The sequence below is a fragment of the Leucopleurus acutus genome (genome assembly GCF_964270905.1).
Source record: "Leucopleurus acutus genome assembly, chromosome: 12".
NCBI classification, from domain to species: Eukaryota; Metazoa; Chordata; class Mammalia; order Artiodactyla; family Delphinidae; genus Leucopleurus; species Leucopleurus acutus.
This window is the reverse complement of record NC_139154.1, coordinates 43,005,238-43,027,528: the sequence shown is the minus strand read 5'-3', so window position 1 is coordinate 43,027,528 and position 22,291 is coordinate 43,005,238. Positions and strand designations below refer to the sequence as shown.

The window sequence follows — 22,291 nt, the reverse complement described above, 5'->3', positions numbered from 1 at the left end:
TACTCTACTTCTCCTCGCTGGCCTCCCCCATCCGTGAGGAAACCCAGAAGCAGTTCATGTAGGGAAAAGCCTCCTCTCCTCAATTTCTGAAGAAGAAATTGGGCTGCTGGGGGGAAGACGGGGGAGGCTGGTCTTTTCCAAAGGCCCCACCTTACTGGGGTTTCTAGAAGATATAGGCTGCTGGATTTCTGCTTTGACTGAGACGTGGTCCCTCAGGTCGAGTGGGGGTCAGTGCCTCACCAGACCTCCCTCCTTCCCCTTGCTGTTTGCTCCCTCCAGATGGGCTGAATCCAGGGCATGTGACCCAGAGCCACGGGTACTGACCTGGGTTACAGGCCCCCATGCAAACTCAGAGTCCACTAAAGGGGGAGGAGGGGGTAGGAAAATGTCTCCACCAAGACGCTGTGAAGGACTGGCTCCCCAGTGGTTACAAAGCTCAGGGAGCAGGGGCGAGATTGGCTCCTGTGGTTGCATCTCCCAGAGGCACCCCTAGCTCAGGGCAGGCGCTTCGGGTGCTGAGCCCACTGGCCGGGGGCCCTGAGACCCCGGGGACAGGAGAGGCGAGAGGCAAGGCCCCAGTGGCCCTGGCTGAGTCCAGGCTGAGCCCCCTACTCGGGGCTCAGAGCAGGGCCTGGGGCGGAAAAGCAAACAGGCCCGGGACGCTGCCCTTTGGACCTTTTGCAATTTGCCCAGCGCTCTTTAAGCTGCAGCCCTGCGCGGGCGGCCTCGTATAAATCGGCCCCGGGCGTCGGCCCCGCATTCCCAAGGCGGGTGCGGGTGCGGAGCTGCTGCCTGTGGGCGCCGGTCCCTAAGGAGCCAGCGAGCAGCGCGGAGGCCAGGCCCGGCCAGCGGACGGGAGGGAGCCGCCGGTCAGGTCGGCCATGGGCCCCCCGAGGCCTGCGCTGCTGCCGCTGCTGCCGCTGCTGCCGCTGCTGCTGCTTGCCGCCAGCGCCCGGGCCCGTGAGTGAGGCCCCCCGGCCGCTGGGGCGCCAGGCCGGGGGTGGGGGGCGGAAGCCAGGGCACGGGCGGGGGCAGGGGCAGCTTGGGCCTGGGTCAGAGGGAGGACGGCCACAGGGTCGGGGGGCAGGGGCACAGGACCAGCTGGGTGGCTTCTCCAGACTCAGGTAATGGGTGGGGCTGGGGATTAGATTCCTCAAAACCTGCTTCCCTCCAAGACACTGAAAGTCCTCTGCAGTTGTCGTCCCCGTCAGACGCTAGGACCCATCTGGAAGGACGGGAACACCCACAGTTGTCGTTCTCCCTTTCTTACAGGAGACACCGTGCTGGAAAATGTCAGCCCGAGCTGCCCAAGTAAGGCATTTCCCGCAGGGGCAAGGAAGGGCCCCCCCCATCCCCCACCCATCCCCCTGCACCTCAGGCCACTTAAGTGCTGTGATGCTGTGATTGGCGTACCCTGCTCTGAGCCCAAGAAGCCAGTTCCTTGAGCCTCTGACCCCCTCCAAGGGGTCTCCGCTCTCTTCTACCCACCCTTCCCATCGGTCCTAAAAGTTCAGCCTGGGAGTAGGGTGGGGAAGGGACCGCCAACTGTTGGTCCATAGGCAATTCAAAGAGACATCTGTCCTGTTTGTCAGGGGCTAATCATTAATTTGAAGCGCAGGAAGGTGAGGAAATGCTGACTTTAACCTTTGTGCAGAAATCCAGATGCCCACCCCTTTGTATTTACCTGACCCCTAGGGGTCAAAGGAGCTGGCCTTGCAGTGGTACCCTGTGTTCTCCCAAGAGCCGGAGGCTGCCCTCTGATGGAGCAGCACTGCCATCTCGTGGGCGTCTGGCATCACTGCATCTGGGCTCAGAACCCAAATGTTCTTTTTCTCAAACTGTTCAGAAAATGCCTCTCACGCCCTGTGGAAACCTCCGGAAATTCCTTCTTGGGGGTTTCTTAAATCAGCCGGATACCTTAACGCTTAGTGAACTTAGCCTCAGAAGTTTGGTAGAATCAAAAAAGAGCCACAGAATTATGGTATTTGCAAGCTGAAAAGGCAATGAGAGATATTTGCTTTTATGCTATCAACTCTTAATTTTCCAGGGAGTCTTTCCTATAGACTTTCTGAGCCTCATTACTTGACACTCCCTGCCTTGTGTCTCAGATTATATATTCAAGGATTACCAGCTAATTTAAATATTAGCCTCAGCAAAATCATAATGCAGAAGCTAAATCTATAAAGGAAAATTAATAAAAAATAATTTGAGTTTAATTACCATTTTTTATTATCTTTGCCACTACCCCTCCCTGCCCAGGACTGACTGTCCTCGGGCGAGTTATTCCTGCTGTGTAGCTGACTGACTTCTCCTCATTGCAGAAGATGCAACGCGATTCAAGCACCTCAGGAAATATGTGTACAACTATGAGGCTGAGAGTTCCAGTGGAGTCCCCGGGACTGCTGATTCAAGAAGTTCCACCAAGATCAACTGCAAGGTATGAGGGGAGATGGAGGGCCCTGGAGCCCGGGGCTGAGCAAACCAGCTTGTGCCAGGACTGTCGTAATCTCCAAGTGCTGGACTGGCCCTCAGTTTGAAAGTCAGCCACTTTGCTGAGAAGTTTTCCGCCACAGAAAAAAAAATTTTACCCACCAGGTTTATTTTCCCATTAGCTTCCAAGATGTAATTAGAATATGTGATCTAGAATATCAGGATTGCAGACCAGAAGATTTAATATGTTGAGAGATGTCCAGCGGGTGAGCCAAGGGAGGTGAGCATCCCAGGAAAGCATTCTGGAGAGCGGTTTTTATCATCTAAGTCCAATAGTATCTGCTACTACTTATTGTTGAGAATGACTGTACTCCTATCCATGTTTCTGTGGAACAGATCTAAGGGCCACTATTGGGGTTCGTGTGGGAAAGAGAAGTCAGGCTGGGCCACCCTCTTCTTTCTAGGGTCCCAGCGTCTGTGCTGTCAGATAAGGTAGCCATTAGCCACGTGTGGCTATTTAAATTGAATGAAAGTAAAAATTCAGATTCTTAGTCACACTAGCCACATTTCACATGCCCAATAGGCACCTATACCTAGCAGCCCCCATGTTGGATAGTGAGAATATAGAACATTTCCAGCACTGCAGAAAGTTCTTTAAACAGTGCTGGATAACAACTAGGGATCTGTTTAAACTACAGCTGCATGCAAAGCTCTGAATAGGCCCTGATAGGTACAGTGGTCTTGGATTTTTGGTTTTTCTATTTATATTAAGGAAACGTTCGCTGTTGAAAGCAATGATAGCCCTCCTCCTGCCTCCTGGTTTTCTTCCAAACCCTCACTCCTAGGCTGCCTTTCTTCTAGCCAGTTGTACATCTTTAAAGGGCGTACATTTAGAACCAATAAAAAGATATCATCCTTTGCATGCATAGGGGAAAACTTCAGAAGCATGCTACCCTAGGACATGGAAAAGGCCAGAAAGCCCTGGGCTGAGGGGGGGATCTGGTGTTCTTGATGGAAAGTCTTAATGTGCTGTTACCCTCTGTTGTCAGGTTGAGCTGGAGGTCCCCCAACTCTGCAACTTCATCCTGAAGACGAGCCTCTGCACCCTGAAAGAGGTGTATGGCTTCAACCCTGAGGGCAAGGCCTTGCTGAAGAAGGCCAAGAACTCTGAGGAGTTTACTGCCGCCATGTCCAAGTAAGACGTGGGCCTGTGCATTTACATTTCTGAGCTCTGAGTACCGCTGCACGTGTTGTACATGAGCGTGTGGGTGTGTGTCCACTGAGGCATGAATGTGTGTGTTTATGTTGGGCACGTATGTGAGTGTAAGTATTGGTATTCTCTGTTCACCATGGATCAGGGAATTGCTGAGTTTTCACAACAATTCAAAAGAGGGAAGCAGTATTTACCCTCCCCTACTGAAGTTCCCCTAATTATCATTTAAATGTGGTTCTAAAAGATCTCACGTTTTAAAACTCCTTGAGACAGTAAAGCTGAGATGGTTTGTTTAAACAAGTGAACTCACGTTTAAAGAATGAAACAAGACTACGCCTCCTCGTAGTCTTCAGACAGGGTCCGGGCAGGACTTGCTGTGGCCAAACATGGCAGTGCAGGGCCTGCTCAGCAGAGGACACCAGCTTCAAGGGGTCCAGGGAGAGCTGAGGCCTGAGCTGATCTCCCTCCAGGGCTGGCATTTTGCCAGTGCACACTGACCAGGCCATTCCTCTTGTTTATGACTGGCATCACTTCTGACTGATCAGTGTTCACGTTGTACTGGTTGTTAGATTTTTTTTTTTTTTTGCGGTACGCGGGCCTCTCACTGTTGTGGCCTCTCCCGTTGCGGAGCACAGGCTCCAGACGCGCAGGCTCAGCAGCCATGGCTCACGGGCCCAGCCGCTCCGCAGCATGTGGGATCTTCGCACACCGAGGCACGAACTCGTGTCCCCTGCATCGGCAGGCGGACTCTCAACCACTGCGCCACCGGGGAAGCCCTGTTAGATTTTTTTGATCATCCCTGCCTCATCTCCAGATCGCAGTTTGTAGTGTCCTGAGTGTGTGCAAATACAGACAGTCATGGATTTGTTGATTTGGTAACATCGGAAACTCCGCCCCCCCCCACCCCCCCCACCCCGTGCCCTTCTTTCAGTTTGTTAAACATCAGACTCGGACGCCAGAGTGGGCCTTGATGCTTCTGTCTCTTACCAGTACATCTTATTTTATCCAAGACTTAGATGTATCTGAGGGAGTGGGGTGCAGTGACAGAAGGGAGTCACAGTTCCTTTTTGGTCCTTACCCTCCTGCAAAAAAGGACTCCTGCTTTTGGCCACCTCAAGGCTTTCCTGTGAGCCTGCATCAGTGTCTGCAATTTTCTGAGAGGATGGACAGCTGTGGGAAACATGCCTGGTCTTCTTTTCTTTACTCTGCCTTAACTAGAGCAGGTGCTGCCAGGCCATGTGAAACCCCCTAAGGAAGTCCCCAAAGAAAGGTCCCTTAGATCAGAGTTGACCCAGGCTTTAGACATAGCCTGAGATCATATAAAAGAGTGAATGAATGTCCAACAAATGTATGGAAAGAAGCTCCAATTGGCCAGTGGTCGGGAAACGCAATTAATATAACAATGAGATACTTATCACCTTATACCCATTAAGACTACAGAAATTGAAAACAGCTATAGCACTTGTTGCTAACAAGCCTGTGAGGAAAAGTGTACCCTCGTGCACTGATGGTGAGAATGAGTGCCATTAGTCAATATCTACTATAATTAAAAATACTTGTAGCATTTGACACAGCAATTTCAAATGCTGGGACTCTAGCCCATGAAAAGAAAAGTAGTAATGTGTGACAGTAGATGCATAAAAATGTTTATTTCAGTGTTGTTCGTGTGGAAAAAAAAAAAAACTAAAAAATCTAGGAAGAGACAGTGAATGCCATCAAACAGGGGACTATGAATAAAGTATATATAACCACAGAATGGAATGTTATACAGCTTTTTAAAAAGAATCTGTTAGAGTGCTACCAAATGACTCAGAAGGATTTTCATGGAGTATAATTAAATGAGAAAAGCAAGATAAAGACAAGCATGCATAATACCATCCCATTTGGATAAAACAAGGAACGACAAACTCTTTCTATGCAGGTGTTTTCACTCCCACGCTTCTATACGGGATTGTCTGAGTGTGGAGATACAAATGGGGGATGCCCAGTAGGTTGTTCTGTGGGGGAGTGTGACCACAGAGACCCGATGTGGGTAGAAAAGAGAGAGAGGATGAGTGAGCCAATCAAAGAAGGAAAAGAAATGAAAGAATACCAAAAGCATCCACATATTTGTATGCTCTTGAAAAAAAAGACATATGTGTTGATATGTATGAAGAAAAAATGTAAAAAGAAAATAAGTAAAAAGGAGGCTACAAAGCCACCCAGCTTATGCCCATCAGGTTCATGGTGGAGAAAGGACACTGAGTGACCACACTCTCTCTGGGACAGGTACGATCTCAGGCTGGCTGTTCCTGAAGGGAAGCAAGTTTTACTTTACCCAGAGAAAGAAGAGCCTAAACACATCCTGAACATCAAGAGGGGCATCATCTCTGCCCTCCTGCTTCCCCCGGATACAGAAGAGGCTAAACATGTGTTATTTCTGGTGAGAATTTAGAAAGCTGATAACAGTGGCCCTTTGAACGCATCTTCACATATTGGAGCCGGGTCCCACTTCTACATCAGGTGGATCATTGACTCAGCTGCATGGCTAGTTACATGGGAGGCCCGATATTGGTGTGAAGCACAGTGCCCAGGGCTTGCCCCAGCCTCTGGGCTCACTGAGGGCTCAGCCCACGCAGCCTGAGCAGGTTGGGTCTAATTTTATAGCAGTTTCTGGGGAGTCCCAACCACCCTACTCCTTTGTTTGATTTTGTTCTGTTTCCACCAGGTATAGCCTCTGTGTGTTTTAAACACAGAAAATAATTGAATCTACTTGCCAGCCTCTTTTAAGAATTTCAGGTTTTGATCGGAGAGAGAATTCAATTTACTTCAGTCCCGCTAACACTTTTGAGCCCTTACTATGTTCTGAGTTCCATCCTGCGCTACTCGCAGAGAACTCACGGCTGCATCCTGCAGAGGCCTCTCCTCAGGGAGTTCTCAGGACCTGGGATGAGAACCAAGACACATATAACACAAGGCAGATTGGAATACGAGCCATAAATGAACAGCAGAGAAAATGCTCTGCGAGCACAGAATATAAAACCAGCATTGGCTAGGTCCTAGGAGGGCAGGCAGGTATGCCTCAGAACCAGGATCACCTGTAAGTGGTTTTCTCACTCCAGCTCCGGCCGCCCTTGGAACCAGCAATGCCCACGCTCTGTCAAAGAGGATGAAGCTTTCTCCCAAAGCCACGTTGCACCCGCCTTTTCTCCCTGGCTCCTTTCCCAGCCCCACCCCAAGAACCTAAAGATGTTTCCCCGTGTTGAATACACCAATTGTATCTTTTGCTCCCATAGGACACCGTGTATGGAAACTGCTCCAGTGACGTTACCGTTAAAACAAGGAAGGGAAATGTGGCAACAGAAATATCCATTGAAAGAAACCTGGAGAATTGTGATCACTTCCAGCCCATTAGCACGGCAGTTAGCCCCCTTGCTTTGATCAAAGGCTTGGTGAGTTTCACACCAGCATTGCTATTCACACTGGCAGCAGTCTCTTTATTATTAAAATGATGGAATGTTAGTGCTATAAGGGCTCTCAAAGAATAACTTCTAGGCAAAGAAAACATAAGGAGCAGTAGCAGCTGTGAAGTGTTTATGTTTGGTGGGATGGACAGGCGTGTGTAGGACACCAGGTTATATGTACTTTGTGCAGGATCGTAGGTCCCCTGGGGTAGAATAAGAAGAGTCTGTAGCTTGACTCAGCCTTGGATCTGCCAAGTTGTTGCATCCCCTTGTCAAAATGTCAAGTACCAAGCTCTCTTCTCTAACTGAATTTATCTAGTTGTACAGAACCCCCATTCCCCCACCTTCTTCCCTGAAGGTAAATACCTATGGCAGGAGACTCAGGTTCAAGCCCCAGGGACTGATGAAAATGCTTCTCCCCTGATCTCATTCACAGACCCGCCCCTTGTCAACGCTGATTGGCAGCAGCCAGTCCTGCCACTACACCCTGGACCCTAAGAGGAAGCACGTGTCAGAAGCCATCTGCAAGGAGCAACACCTGTTCCTGCCTTTCTCCTATAAGTAGGTCACCCTCTGCAGCCTTGATTCATTATTTATGGAGCCAGTAGGAGCGGAATGCTTCTCAGGTGCCCTCTCGCAAGCCAGGCTCTGCCTGGGAGGGGGCTGTGAAGAGGTACAAAGCAGAGCCCATTCCTGTCCTCCTGTCTCAAGCTAACAGGCAATTTGGTAGGAAAGTCTTAGGCATGCAAAATAATTTGGAACCAACAAAAGATAGCTGAGACCCAGACTTTAAGGGCTATAGGTCAGGAAAAACTGGGGATCATTACAGCCTGCCCTGCTTATAAAGGCTTTGCAGAAGATTTGGTAATTGGCATAGAGACTTGTGTATCCAAATCCATTCTGAAAACTGATCAGTCAACTAATGTATATTGAGTAACTGCTATAGTCTTGGCACTGTGCTGTGGGAGGTGCAAAGGAATTTCAAAGCACAATGTTAGTCCATTCCCTCTGGGCGCTCCAGAATGGTGGAGGGTGTAAGGTACATATGTCCTTCTGGTGGAAGGACAGCCAACATGACCAGAAGGAGGTGGTACTGTTCACCAGGGGGATCAAGGACAGTTGGCTTTTTTTTTTTTTAACTGGAGTATAGTTGCTTTACAATGTTGTGTTAGTTTCTGCCGTACAGCAAAGTGAATCAGCTATGCATATACATATATCCCCTCTTTTTTGGATTTCCTTTCCATTTAGGTCACCACAGGGCACTGAGTAGAGTTCCCTGTGCTATACAGTAGGTTCTCATTAGTCATCTATTTTATACATAGTAGTGTATATATGTCAATCCCAATGCCCCAGTTCATCCCACCCCCCTCCCCCCTTGGTATCTATCTGTTTGTTCTCTACACCTGTGAAGGACAGTTGGCTATAACTATGGGTTGAAAGGTGAGCAGAATTTGGGTAGAAGCGGAGGTGGGGGAAACATTCAACGTGAAAAGAACAGAATGGTCTGGGGAGCCGGCCACTGACGACATGATGTGCCTCCTTTGTTACCAGGAATAAGTATGGGATGACGGCACAGGTTACACAGACTTTGAAGCTTGAAGACACACCTAAGATCAACAGCCGCTTCTTTGACGAAGGTAAGACTTTATGTGCACCTGATTGCCAGGGCTGGGAAATCTGCCCACGATGTACCAGCCATGGCTTAGCTCCTTGCTGGGCCTGATGAAATGTCTGCTGGTGATGAGGTCATGGGCTCCAGTGTTCTGGCTGTGGGCCGTTCTACTGAGAAAGCATATTCGCCTCAGAATGTCAGGTGGCAATGGGATAAAGGAAAGGGAGTTCCCCAAAGCTACCTGGGTTTTTTGTAAGTAGGAAACTGGTTTCCTAAGTCAACCTTTGGTAGATCTGACAACCTCATACACCCCATGATAAGGCCTGGGGCCTGGACAGGGTGGGGCAAGTGAGAGAGACCCTCAGGGTCAGGGATCAGTCTTTAGAGCTGACAGGAACTATAGAGACCTCTAGTCCAACCCCAGCCCTGCATGTCTTGTACGTGAAGCTGTCGTATGTCTTACCTCGTTGTTCTCAGCAACCTGTGATGTCAGGTGGTAGCAACGTGTACTTTTATACCCATCAGAGGGGAGAGGGACCCAGAGGGAGGCTTAGTGATGTGTTCACAGTCACAGACTATTAGAGGTGGTGAAAAATAGGCCTCCAGGTCTACTCTAATCTAAGTGGACTCCTTCCACTGCACCGTATTTCCGTGCTGATTCACCTGCCTCCCTGGCACAGGTGAGAGCAGGGTGATGGAGGGGACACAAAAGCGTCTTCCCCTCCCCCACAAACTGCCATTAGATCCCCCTGGAAGAAAGGGTGGGCGAGCAGCAGTGAGTCAGCTTCAGCTGTTGCCACATCAGCAGCAGCGCCTCCTCACCAGGTCTTTTAGGCAGGAGGGTTATCCAATACCAGAGTCACAAAAGCCTGGATTCAGTTCCACCTCTGCCTCTCACACCCAGAAAGGTCTTGGGCAAGGTGAGTGGCTCGCTTCTGGCTCTTAGTTCCCTTATCTTCATTTTTTTATTTTTTATAAGTTTATTTATTCTATTTATTTATTTTTGGCTGCATTGGGTCTTCGTTGCGGTGCGCGGGCTTCTCACTGAGGTGGCTGCTTCTCTTGTTGTGGAGCTCGGGCTGTAGGCGCACGGGCTTCAGTGGTTGCAGCACGCAGGCTCAGTAGTTGTGGCTCGCGGGCTCAAGGCGCGCGGGCTTCAGTAGTTGTGGCGCACGGGCTTAGTTGCTCCGCGGCACGTGGGATCTTCCCGGACCAGGGCTCGAACCCCTGCCCCCTGCACTGGCGGGTGGATTCTTAACCACTGCGCCACCAGGGAAGTCCCCCCTTATCTTTAAATTGAGGAATACTAATACCCTCAGGGAGAGTGTGATGAGTCAATGAAAACACTGAAGTCAGACCCCTAGCACAGAGCCAGATAGATACGTAATGGGCATCAAGTACAGTACTGGATAGTTTTCTTTTCTTTTCCCCTCTGCTGACCCCTCCTTGATCTCCAGTTTCCAGTACAAAGATGAGGGTGAGAAGCAGAGGTAAGCAAGAATCCCTCTGACACATTCCTCCTTCCAGGTGCCGAGGCGGTGGGTCTTGCCTTTGAGAGCACCAAGTCCACCTCACCTCCAAAGCAGGCCGAGGCCATCGTGAAGACCCTCCAGGAGCTGCAGAAACTGGATGTCTCCGAGCAGAACGCCCAGAGAGCTAACCTCTTCCATAAACTGGTGACTGAGCTGCGAGCCCTCAGCAATGAGGCAGTCACATCCCTCTTGCCAAAGCTGATCGAGGTGTCCAGGTATTTCTTGAATGGTCGCAGCTCAATCTTTCATAGATTATACACCTGTGGTAGCTGGCTGAGACCTCGGCCAAACAGAGAATCTCAGGGACCACTGAAATTTCAACCCAGTTAATCAATTAGTCAGTCAGTTAACGTTTACTGGATAGAGAAGTATCGGCTAAGGTGTCTAGAGTTCCATGGGCAAAACACACATACACACATTGCATCCAAGGTAGATACATATTTTTGTATTAAGACAGGAGGAAAATATTTCCCACATTTCGATGTGTATCTTCTAATTCCTAGTTCTATAATGGGTACCCTGGAGTGTTTGAGAGAAAAAGAAGTCTGTGCTCTCTGGAAGCCTATAGGCTAGAGGAGAGAGAACTCAGGCAAACAAAATAATACCGTGCCTTCTCTTTACTCCAGTGCACTCACTGTTAGTGCCATGAAGACCAGAGAAGGGACTGAAGGCTGGATGAGGGTTTGCCTGGCATGTTCTGTGTTCTGACCAAAGGATGACAGACCTTTCTGGATGTTGAATCCAGGGGGTCCTTCTTCAGGCTTTGCTCCGTGGTGCTTCTCTGGTGGATAATGCTTATAGGGAAGGCTTTCTGGTTCTAGGAATCTGAGTTAGATTTTGGAAGATGGTTGGATTTGGATTGTGAATAAGGGGAATAAGGGCATTCCTGACAGAGGGAACACCATGGGCCAAGGATATTTTAGCTGCCTAGAAGGTGATGTTTATGACTCTCTCTGCCCTTTTCTTCTCAGCCCCATCACTTTACAAGCCTTGATTCAATGCGGACAGCCCCAGTGTTACACTCACATCCTCCAGTGGCTGAAAAGTGAGAAAGCCAACCCCCTTCTGATAGATGTTGTGACCTACTTGGTGGCCTTGATCCCAAAGCCCTCTGCCGAGAGGCTGCAAACAATCTTTAACATGGCAAAGGAGCAGCAGAGCCGGGCCACGTTTTATGCTCTGAGTCACGTGATCAACAAGTGAGTTCTACACTGGTTCTCCTCGTAGGAGCTAAGGAGGACCCCGCTTCTCTGTATTAAGTTTGTACCCTCCCTCCACTTTCAAATTATGATGCTTACTCTTTTGTTTTTCTACTGCTCATTTTGAGAGTAATGATTTGAAATAAGAAATCAGCAAATATAAGTGTATATTTTAAGATAAAGCTGGCTATGCTCGCTGAATCCTACCTCTTATTCTGTAGCTATCATAAGACAAACCCTACGGGGACACAGGACCTGCTGGAAATTGCTGATTACCTGTCGGAACAGATTCGCAATGACTGCACTGGGAACGAAGATCACATCTACTTGATTCTGAGGGTATTTTCAGTTTTTTGTATGAAATGCGGCTTTCCTGTACACCCCTCACTTCTTCTGTGCCCTGATTCCCTCTTGTTTCTTTTCAATGCAGGTCATTGGAAATATTGGTAGAACCATGGAGCAACTAACCCCAAAACTCCAGTCTTCAGTCCTGAGATGCATCGAAAGCAGACGGCCACCACTGCCGACTCAGACGGCTGCCATCCAGGCCCTGCGGAAAATGGAGCTTAGAGACGAGGTAAAGTCCGCAGGAGAGGGCTGAAAGTGAGAAGTTTATTCAGACTGACAAGGATTTGGAATGAGATTCTAAATCTCGTCATTCTAGTGACTTTATTCTACTGCTTTTTAATTGCAACTTTCAACACACCTGGTGACTGCCTAGCAGTAAGGTGGACGCGAGAGAAATATTTGAGTTTGTTGCTACTCCAGCAGGCGGAGTGTGAGCTATTCACTACATGCTGTCCTCCCACCAGATTGACCATCGTTCCCATCTTGGGAAAACATGTCTGATTTTTCCCCAGTTTCCCTAGACTAGGATAGTCAAACTGGCCCCAGAAAGTGGCAGTGGCTCCAGAGCTTTGCAGACAACCTGACTTACTTATTAGTACCAAATTCTCACTGTCCCTTCCCACCTTTATCCTCATATCGAGATAATTTATGTTAAAACAACTTTATCTTCAGTTAGTGGCAGATCTCCCACAAGTTGTAACTTGGCCATAACTTGTGTATTTTAATGCAGTTGAATTCAACATGCATCTGATAGGTGTCTTCTGAGAACACTTCCTTCAGCTGGTTGCTCTGGGGGGAACACAGGCAAGAAGGTTCAGTACCAGCGTTTGAAGGATTCTTAGAGAGAAATTGAACTTGCGCATAATAAGACCAGGCACGTTTGCCAGGCATGTTCTGTGTTCTGACAGTGATAACAGTCTCCTCTTTTGGCTACAGGTCCGGGAAGTCCTACTTCAGACTTTCCTCGATGACACCTCTCCAGGGGATAAGCGACTGGCTGCCTATCTCATGCTGATGGGCGGCCCTTCCCAGTCAGATATTAACAAAATCACCCAACTCCTCACACGGGAAAAGAATGAGCAAGTGAAGAACTTTGTGGCTTCCCACATAGCCAACATCTTAAACTCAGAGGAGCTGTATGTCCAGGAGTGAGTGAAGTCGTCCCCATCTGCCACAGGGGCCTGAAATTCCAAACCTCAATTCTGATTTAGCCGCTGCCTGCCCTTCATACATTGTTCTTTCTTCTGGAACAAACATCTGGGTGAAAGGGTGGCAGATCTGAGCCAAGCTCTTGGGGCAAATGAAACCCAAATAGCTTGGTAGCGATTGGAAATCCATATTTACTTGGGGGTGGAAGAGTAACGTGATGTGTGTCGGCTCACAATATCCTCCTTTCCATCTAGGTTGAAAAAGTTAGTGGAAGAAGCTCTGAAAACATCTCAACTTCCGACTGTCATGGACTTCAAAAAGTTTTCCCGGAACTATCACCTTTCCAAATCTATTTCTCTTCCATCACTTGACCCAGTCTCAGGCAGAATCGAAGGGAATCTTATATTTGATCCAAGTAATTACCTTCCTAAAGAAAGCATGCTGAAAATGACCCTCTCCGTCTTTGGATTTGCTCCAGCTGACCTCTTTGAGGTATGTGTGAGATTGGAGCAGAGTCTTATGTTTTCTAGGCCATTCTGTTCTACATCATAAACATAAAGTCAAATCAAGGGAGCCGTGAGCCAGCTACAGAGGAACAAGAATCATCAGGCAGTGGTACCATCACTTCTTTCCCTCCTCCCTTGCCTTCCTGCCTCCCCACTAGGGGCCATCTGAAGCATGACTCCTTATATGAATGGAAATGCAGATGTCTCAGAGAAGCCCTTAGACCCCAAATCCAAGGAAGTGCATGGGCTGCACAGTCAGACGGCTCTGGTTCAAACCCCAAGTCCACTCCCAACTCTGAATCTTTGGTTTAACTATTTATGCTCTCTGAACCTTAGCTGCCTCTTCCAGAAAACAGGCAAGTGATAAGTTCTGCCTGTCAAGATTCTGCTGAGATTTAAATAAGACAACTCACGTGGAGTGCTAAGCTCAGCTCCTGCCCTGTAGTTGTCACCGAATACTTGTTTAATGAATTGGGCATAAAGAGGGGAATGGAAGGCTGACAGACAACAGAGAAACATGATGGCATTTTCTTGCCTGATTTTCTTTCTCAGATTGGTCTGCAAGGAAAAGGCTTTGAGCCAACACTGGAAGCTCTTTTTGGGAAGCAAGGATTTTTCCCAGACAGTGTCAACAAGGCTTTGTACTGGGTTGATGGTCAAGTTCCTGATCATGTCTCCAAGGTCTTGGTGGATCACTTCGGCTACAACAAAGAGGATAAACGTGAGCAGGTATGTTTCTGTTAAGTATCCTCTCAATGAAAGCTTTGGGTTTCAATGCGAAAACATTCTTGTCTAAGCCTGGAAGTCACCAAGGTACTATCTAACTGAAGTGACAACTATGGCTATTATTAACCAGTCCAGTGAGGATAAGAGCCAGTATCCTCTGTAGGTGTGGGCCTCCTGGAGATTCAGTCTACCCACATCCAGACTCATTAGAGGCCTCTCTAACATAGTTAGAGGCTCTCTAACATTAGAGGCTCTCTAACATAGAGTTCAGAATAGTATGAACTCTGGGGCATGGGTTTGAAATCTAACCTCACTCTCTTCAAGCTCTGCATACCTGGACAAGTTGCTTGATGTTATGTCTGTTTCCACATCCCCAGATTGCTAATAATAATCCGTACCCTTCACGAGGATATTTAAAGACTAAATGAACTGAAGTATGTAAAAAGTGAAGCAAAGTGGCCTGACTCTTAACTTGATTACTCAAGAAGCAGATAGTATTATACTCGTTACTTTCATATTTTCATTATTACTAACTACTTTCTTTGGCTCTCACCCACACCAGTGCACCAGCTTATGGGAGCACGATCCTCTTTGAAGCTAGCATGAGCCTCCACTTAAGGAGTAGAAAATAGATCGTATGATCTGGAGCTTCTCATGCTTTAGCTTTTTGCTACCCAAAGTGTGGTCATCCTTGGCATCACATCAGAGCTTGTTAGAAATGCAGGTTCTCAGGCCCTACTGGGCTCTGCTGAATCAGAACCTGCACTATAACGAGACCCCCAAGGAACTGGTGTGCACGTTTCAATTTGAGAAGCAGGGCCATAATTTACTCCTCCATGCTCGCAAATGGTCCCACCTCTGTCTTCTAATTTACTTACCTCCGCTTGAGGCTGAGGGTCTTTGATCTGTTTGGAGCCTGTCAATCAGTCACTCTTTTCTTCCTCAATGCCTAAGCATCAGTCTATGGAATCCTTATCTCTAAGAACTTACCTAGATAAGAACTTACCTAGACCAGGTGTTTTTCAAGCTTTTGGCCAATGTAGGTAGCAGCTATGCTTTCCCAAGAAACCCCTAGTGTTTTTGCCTCGTCAAAGGAGAGAGGGAGTAAGCAGGGGAGGGGTTGGCAGACAGAGGGTCTTCTAATCTTGGGGAGCCGTTGGGATCCTGGCGTCCTGGAGAGCGTCCCTTACTATGGCTACATCATTCAAGTTAAGAACAGAGTGGAAGCGCCGTTGTCCCTGAGCGTCTTCGTCTCAGTCTGGAGGAGCTAGTATCTACCTTCTGATAAAAGGTGGGAGCCTGATTTCAGTGTCTGCCCTGTGCCCCCGCCTTGAGCATTTGTGTGTAGGCCCATCCCGGCTGCAGCAGGTAGGTCCCACATCTAAATCTATGGGTGTTTGTTTGACAACACTCACACCTCACTAGACGTTTTGTTGTTAAAATCCCAGGACATGGTCAACGGAATTATGCTCAACGCTGAGAAGCTGATCAAAGATTTGAAATCCAAAGACTTCCCAGAAGCCAGAGCCTACCTCCACATCTTGGGCGAAGAGCTTGGCTTTGTCAAGCTCCAGGACCTCCAGCTCCTGGGGAGGCTGCTGCTCAGCGGTGCCCGTACCCTGCAGGGGGTCCCTCAGATGGTAAGTGGGTGACGGGATTAGCCTGGGCTCCTTTTAGGTCTCCCAGGCTCCCTTAAGACCCCAGCCACACAAACCAGAGAAAGTGCTTGTACTTCCTTCAGAGAGGCAGGTTTGTCTTGAATTTCAGTGAAGAAGATTCTTGGATCCTAAGGAATTGATAACATTTAGAAATTAAGCTATTCATCATGTTAGATGTATCTTTCAACAGCGTTCATTTGTTCATCTGGAAAACAATGTTAAGTGTGTCTCCCTCTACCTGTGCTACAGGTTCCTTTTAATATTGAAATGATGCAGTGATTATGAAACAACATATGTGGAAAACTGTAATCCACTATCTAAATATGAACTATAGGTTTTTGGTTTTTTTTAAGTTTTTTTTTTTTTTTTGGCTGCGTCAGGTCTTAGTTGTGGCACGCGGGCTCTTCGTTGCTGCGCGCGGGCTTCTCTCTAGTTGTGGCGTGTAGGCTCCAGAGCACGTGGGCTCTGTAGTTGTGGCGTGTGGGTCCCAGAGCGCATGGGCTCTGTAGTTTGCGGCACGCAGGCTCTCTAGTTGAGGTGCATGAGCTCAGTAGTTGTGGTGCGCGGGCTTAGTTGCCCCACAGCATATGGATCTTAGTTCCCTGACCAGGGATTGAACCCACATCCCCTGCACTGTAAGGTAGATTCTCTACCACTGGACCACCAGGGAAGTCTCTATAGTGTTTTATAATTATTAATTTATTAAAAAGGGAGAAAATATCCAAGTATACTCCCTAGGATATAATGAATAATAATGTGGCTTTAATAAAAGAGATCTCAAGTTATTTTGCAGGTGTGTTATAAAGAACAAAAACAAGACATACTTATATGTACATCATCTAAATAGCTCATCAGTTTTGTTTTTTTTATTATTTTTTAAAATATTTATTTATTTATTTGGCTGTGCTGGGTCTTAGTTGCGGCCTGCGGGCTCTGCATTGTGGTGTGCAGGATCTTTTAGTTGCAGCATGTGGATCTAGTTCCCTGACCAGGGATCGAACCCAGGCCCCCCCTGCATTGGGAGCACGGAGTCTTAGCCACTGGACCACCAGGGAAGTCCCAGCTCATCAGTTTTTAAAAATCGGTTTTACCATAATATATTTGTGCTGCAAGTTAAACCCTCATTTACATTTAGACTCCAGAAAATCAGAATTAAGCCATGCTATGCAGTGATATTTAAAGTTCATAAATCTCAGGGGCCCAGAAATATTCTGAAATGCCTTCTAAATCACGTTGAAAACAACGTGATAGTTACACAGGGCAATTTTCTGTATCCCAATTTGTTGAAATCAATCATCATTCATCTTTACTTATTAAACTGTTCAGCTAATTAAAATATGCTGGTCCCTTCCTTTCTGGATAAAGAAGAATAACCATTGTCTAATGGGGGGGGAGGTCGCATTTCACAAAGCCCACTTTGATGAGGCGTACTTTTCGTCTCCCCTGTCGGATCTACAGATTAAAGAGCTCGTAAGGAAAGGTTCAAAGGGTGACTTGTTTCTTCACTACATCTTCATGGACAATACCTTTGAACTCCCCACCGGACTTGGATTACAACTGCAGGTGTCCTCCTCTGGAGTCATCACTCCTGGAATCAAGGCTGGAGTGAAACTGGAAGTAGCCAGTGTAAGACTCCGTCCACTTTTTCCTTCCGTAGGTTGTTCTTTTCCTCCAGGGTGGGTGTCTTGTGCAAGTTAAAAAATGTGTTTCCAGTTCAAGACGAAGTGCATCACCATGGGAATCACCTCATTAACTGTTACGACAAACGTCAAGCTTCCACTAGGATGCCCCACCTTGCTAGTCCTGCTGGGGCACGGCAGTAGCATGAGAACTCAGCTGTTTCTGTCGTCCTTGTGTCTTGTTATGCTTCAAGTTAACTTGGGCACTTGCTATTCCTGGGTATCAGTCTGGCCCTGGACGACTGAGAACTTGGCTTTTCCTCCTACAAACGAATCTCAGTAACGTTTCCTCTGGTGTGAGCCATCCAGAGATATTTGCCCAGGGGTGGGAAGGATGGTTGATCTGACTGCAGGGGACTGAGGTTATTTAACAAAGCTGAATAGGTTGTTTTGTGACCTACAGATACAGGCAGAAATGGTGACAAAGCCGTCTGTGTCTGTGGAGTTTGTGACAAGTATGGGCATCATCATGCCGGACTTTGCTAGGAGTGGGGTCCAGATGAACACCAACTTCTTCCATGAGACAGGCCTGGAGGCGAGAGTAGCCCTGAAAGCTGGGCAGCTGGAGTTCATCGTTCCTTCTCCTAAGAGGCCAGTCAGGCTGTTCAGTGGCAGGTAATTCTTTCAGTTAGATCTGATGAGCCAGTCTGAAAGAAGGAATTATGACTACAGGGTTTGGCCAGGCTAGACAGCTGATTGAGATAATTCAGGCCCCAGTGGATCTGGGGGCGGTGGTGGCTGGAGAGAGAGAAGGTACTGGATTACCTATTTTTAACCTGGCCTAGACTCAGTATGTAATTACAGTTTCCTCGACTTTTCACATTTTACTAAGATGAGACTTAAGACCTACTGATTAATTAGTTGCTGTTAGGTTGTGTTTTCTTGTTGTTTGTTTTGAGAATGAAGAAGCACTAGCTATAGAGAAGTCATCTTTGGGAAATGGGTATTTTTCCCAGGAAAACCACCAAAGGACATACTGATTTGCAGTGGCTAGTTCAGTGCATAAAGCATGGAAGTCCTACTCTCCTGATTATGGGATGCTGCCTCCTATCGAGAGCTCCATTTTCAATGAAATCTTCAAACATTGATTTACCTTAGTTTCCATATTTTGGACACATTAATTTGTCCATTCAAATATAGTGAGGCAGCAGTGACTATCAAGTGAGGGCTCGGTTAGAAGAAGCAGGAGAGGACCATGAAATTACATATCACGGAGCCTGTGGCAGTTAGGGAAAACCTTCTGAAGAAAGCCACACTTGAGCTGATCCCTGGAAGCTGTGTCGGAGTTATGCAGACAGAAGAGAAAGGAATGACTGTTCCCAGGCAGAGAGAAAAGCACATGAAATGGCCTGAAGGAAAAATGATACGGTTTGGGAACTACAAGAAATTCCATGAGGTCAAGTACACGGGGAGCATGGTGAGAGAGGAAGTGAGAGGCTGGCAAGGGTCAGCCTGTGAGCCGTCTTAGGGAGATTGGGCTCTTCTGAAGGCAAAAGGGTTTCAAGAGGGAGCATAAGTAAAATAAGGTCGGTGCTTTAGAAAACTCTGACTCCAGAGCGGGAAATGGGTGGAAAGGAGGCGTGACTGGCAACAGGGAGACCAGTCAGGAGCCTGTTCCAATCACATACAGGAGGGAGACGATAGTGGCCACACCCGACAAGGGCCAGGTTGACAGACGAGTGAGCCAACCCCAGAAATCCTTAGGAGGTAGAAACACAAGTACTTGGTGATTGACTGACTGAATATGGTGGTCGTGGGGGGGCGGAGAAAGAGGCAAGAGGAGTCAGGGGTGCCCTTCTTTGAAATAAGGACTAAAGAGGAAGAGCAGCTGGTGCGGGGGACAATGACGAAGTCTATTTTCAACACGCTGCACTGGAAGTCCTGTGAGCCAGCCGACGAGAACACCCAGGCGTCAGCGGACCAGTGGGTCTGAGCTCAGTGAAAAGGTCTGAGCTCTGAATACAGATCTGGGCATCACTGGCACATAGCGGCGGTTGAAGTCCCACAGTGATTAGTATAGAGTAAGGCATGAGGGACTAGGGCAGAAACAGGCAGAACAGACACACGAGAAGGGGAGAGGAATAAGCAGCAACGAGTGAGAAGGGGTGACCAAAGCCGTAAAGGGGCCCAGAAGCCCAGGAGTGGCCACGGGGTGGATCACCCCATAGACAGGCCAACGCTGGCACGTAGGGTCCCAGCCCACCAGCAAACGTTGGTCTTAGGGCACCCCCTAAGATGAGGAAGCAATACTGAGAAAAGAACACGATATATCAAAGATCCTTTCATCCTTGGATGAAATCAGGACATTGTTGAACTTTCTGGCACTTACTAATTTTTTAAGTACGTACTTGGGAGGAGGATACCATAATCTTTTCAGGGGGTTCGGACTCAAAAGTCTTAATCTGGCCCTAAGTGAGCAACTCTACTGAATGCTTCCAAGAGATCAAGGAAGACAAAGCCTCAAAATGTCCTTTGGAGCTGATTGGAGCTGCTGATGAAAGCAATTCCAGAAGCACCATGGGGGTGAAAGTCAGATCCCTGTTCAGTGAGATGGGTGTTGAAAGAAAGTGGAGACTGCAAAGGCAGACAAATTTCTTGACTGTGACGGAGACAAGAGGGGGCTAGAAGGGAAGGAAAGGTGTGTGTGTGTGTGTGTGTGTGTGTGTGTACACACACAGTGGGAGAAGAAACTTGAGCATGTTTAATGCTGGTGGAAAGAAGCTAGTAGAGAGAGATTTCAGAGGAAAGAGAAGCAGGACACCTCTTATCCACACTTTAGGGAGGAAGGGGCAGCCCTGAGGTCAGATCCCAGTGATGATGACTGACCCCTCTGAGCCTCTTTCGTCTGTAAAAGGAGACTCTTAATGCCCACTGTTGTGGAAATTACAGATAACAAATGTGATGAACTTAGTGCAATATCTTAGTGCAAGTTGTTTCAGGAAACATAAGAGTCACCGTGATTGTTAGCCTTGTTAATGTTCTTACTTTTCTTTGTTTCTGAGTAAATCAAAGAATCTGAGGTGGGTGTGGACAGAGGGGAGACAGAGGGCAGGATAAGGGGGCGTTTGTGCTGCGAGAATCAGTGATGTTCATTTCGGTCTGTGACTTGAAGATAACTCAGATTTTTTCTTCCTTCACCAGTAACACATTGCATCTGGTGTCTACCACCAAAACGGAAGTGATCCCACCTCTCGTTGAGAACAGGCAGTCCTGGTCAACTTGCAAGCCTTTCTTTATTGGCCTGAGCTACTGCACCACGGTTGCTTATTCCAACGCCAGCTCCACAGACTCTTCTTCCTACTACCCGCTGACTGGGGACAGCAGGTCAGAGATGTCTCAGTGTCCCCACCCAGCACATGCTTACCTCCTACCTTATGGCAACCGAGCAGGGCCAAGAAAAAATGCTGTGTGTTGTAGATGTCACGTCACCAGCCTCAGGAATTTGCACCGTCCTTTGATTATTTAGAACAGTTGTCCTTTGCCCAACACACCTGAAGGGTACCTACCTAACCTTTGAGTCTAGGGTGGGCGTCTTCATAGGTGGGTAGGAGTGGGGCGGTGCTGGAAGGTGAGGCGTCATGACCCCTAAGGGAGGTCTTTGCTCAAAAAATAAACAACAAGGGCCTTCCCTGGTGGTCCAGTGGTTAAGACTCCACGCTTCCACTGCAGGGGTCACAGGTTCGATCTGGTCGGGGAACTAAGATCCCACATGCAGCACAGTGCAGCCAAAATGTAAAATAAAATAAAATAAGAGTTACAGGACAAGCCTTATCCTTGTTCTCAGCTTTGCTGACACAACCAACCAACTCCTGCTTGTCCAAAACCCCAGGCACCCTGGGATCTGCCCTTGCCTTGGGCTTTCAGAGGGACTGAAAGGGATCATAAAGATCATCATTAGTTAAGGACAAGAGACAATGTTAAATAAGGACCAGATTTTTGTTGCAGTTGAGGCTGACTTGTTTTGGGGACGTTGTCACCATCATGAAAGCTCTAACATTATGCATCACACGCATTGTAACATCTTTAGATTTGAACTGGAACTGAAGCCAACAGGAGAAGTAGAGCAGTATTCTGCCAGGGCATTCTACGAACTCCAGAGAGACGGTGAAGCTTTGGTGGACATGCTGAAGTTTGTAACTCAGGCAAAAGGCAAGTGCCCAGAAAAGGGTCCCTCTATCTCTCTGCCCTCGGTCTCAGGTCCAGGACTCACAAGCAGAATATATTTAATTTAATGTATTTAAAAAATATTTACTGAGTGCCAGATAAGCATCAGGCCTGTTCTGAGAGCTGAGGCTAGAATAGTGAACAGTGGAGATAAAGTCCCCATCCTTGTGGAGTTATAGTAAACAACCAAACAAGTAAATATTCAGAAAGTCAGATTAGTGCTGGGGAGAAGAATAGAGCACAGAGGGGTCTAGGGAATGTCAGGAGTGGCAGCAAGGAGGAAGGATGGGGGAAGCCAGTGCCATTTGGAATGATAAGGGAAACCCTCACTGGTAAAGGGAGCATAAAAAAAAGACATGAAGGAAGGAAGGGGATAAGCCATGTGGAAAGAGCGTTACAGGCTGAGGGGCGAGCTGGTGCAGAGGCCCTGAGGCAGGTGCATGGCTACTGTGTTTGAGGAAAAGGAAGGAAGCCAGTGTGGCTGAAGCAGGGAGATCAGGGAGGAAAATGGTAGATGAAGTCAGAGAGGTAGGGGGTTGTGAGGGAAGGATAGTCTTCTAGGCTGTGTACGGATGTTAGTTTTTACGATGAGTGAAGTAAGAAGCTACTATTTTTTTTTAATTGAAGTATGC

The 22,291-nt window shown here is 47.8% G+C and overlaps 1 protein-coding gene across 1 annotated transcript in view; it reads left to right on the top strand.

The window, feature by feature from the left end:
- The first annotated feature begins 746 nt into the window (after nt 1-746).
- Nucleotides 747-22,291, top strand: part of APOB (apolipoprotein B) — a 39,515-nt gene continuing 17,970 nt past the window's right edge. The window contains exons 1-20 of the mRNA XM_082851336.1: nt 747-960; nt 1,273-1,311; nt 2,322-2,437; nt 3,480-3,625; nt 5,912-6,065; nt 6,919-7,074; nt 7,523-7,647; nt 8,638-8,723; nt 10,226-10,445; nt 11,202-11,429; nt 11,651-11,768; nt 11,860-12,006; nt 12,714-12,925; nt 13,181-13,418; nt 13,985-14,161; nt 15,607-15,798; nt 17,275-17,442; nt 17,899-18,110; nt 20,637-20,819; nt 21,523-21,644. Coding sequence (XP_082707462.1) covers nt 882-960; nt 1,273-1,311; nt 2,322-2,437; nt 3,480-3,625; nt 5,912-6,065; nt 6,919-7,074; nt 7,523-7,647; nt 8,638-8,723; nt 10,226-10,445; nt 11,202-11,429; nt 11,651-11,768; nt 11,860-12,006; nt 12,714-12,925; nt 13,181-13,418; nt 13,985-14,161; nt 15,607-15,798; nt 17,275-17,442; nt 17,899-18,110; nt 20,637-20,819; nt 21,523-21,644 — 3,118 coding nt within the window. The 5' untranslated portion in view covers nt 747-881. The remainder of the gene's footprint in view (nt 961-1,272; nt 1,312-2,321; nt 2,438-3,479; nt 3,626-5,911; nt 6,066-6,918; nt 7,075-7,522; nt 7,648-8,637; nt 8,724-10,225; nt 10,446-11,201; nt 11,430-11,650; nt 11,769-11,859; nt 12,007-12,713; nt 12,926-13,180; nt 13,419-13,984; nt 14,162-15,606; nt 15,799-17,274; nt 17,443-17,898; nt 18,111-20,636; nt 20,820-21,522; nt 21,645-22,291) is intronic.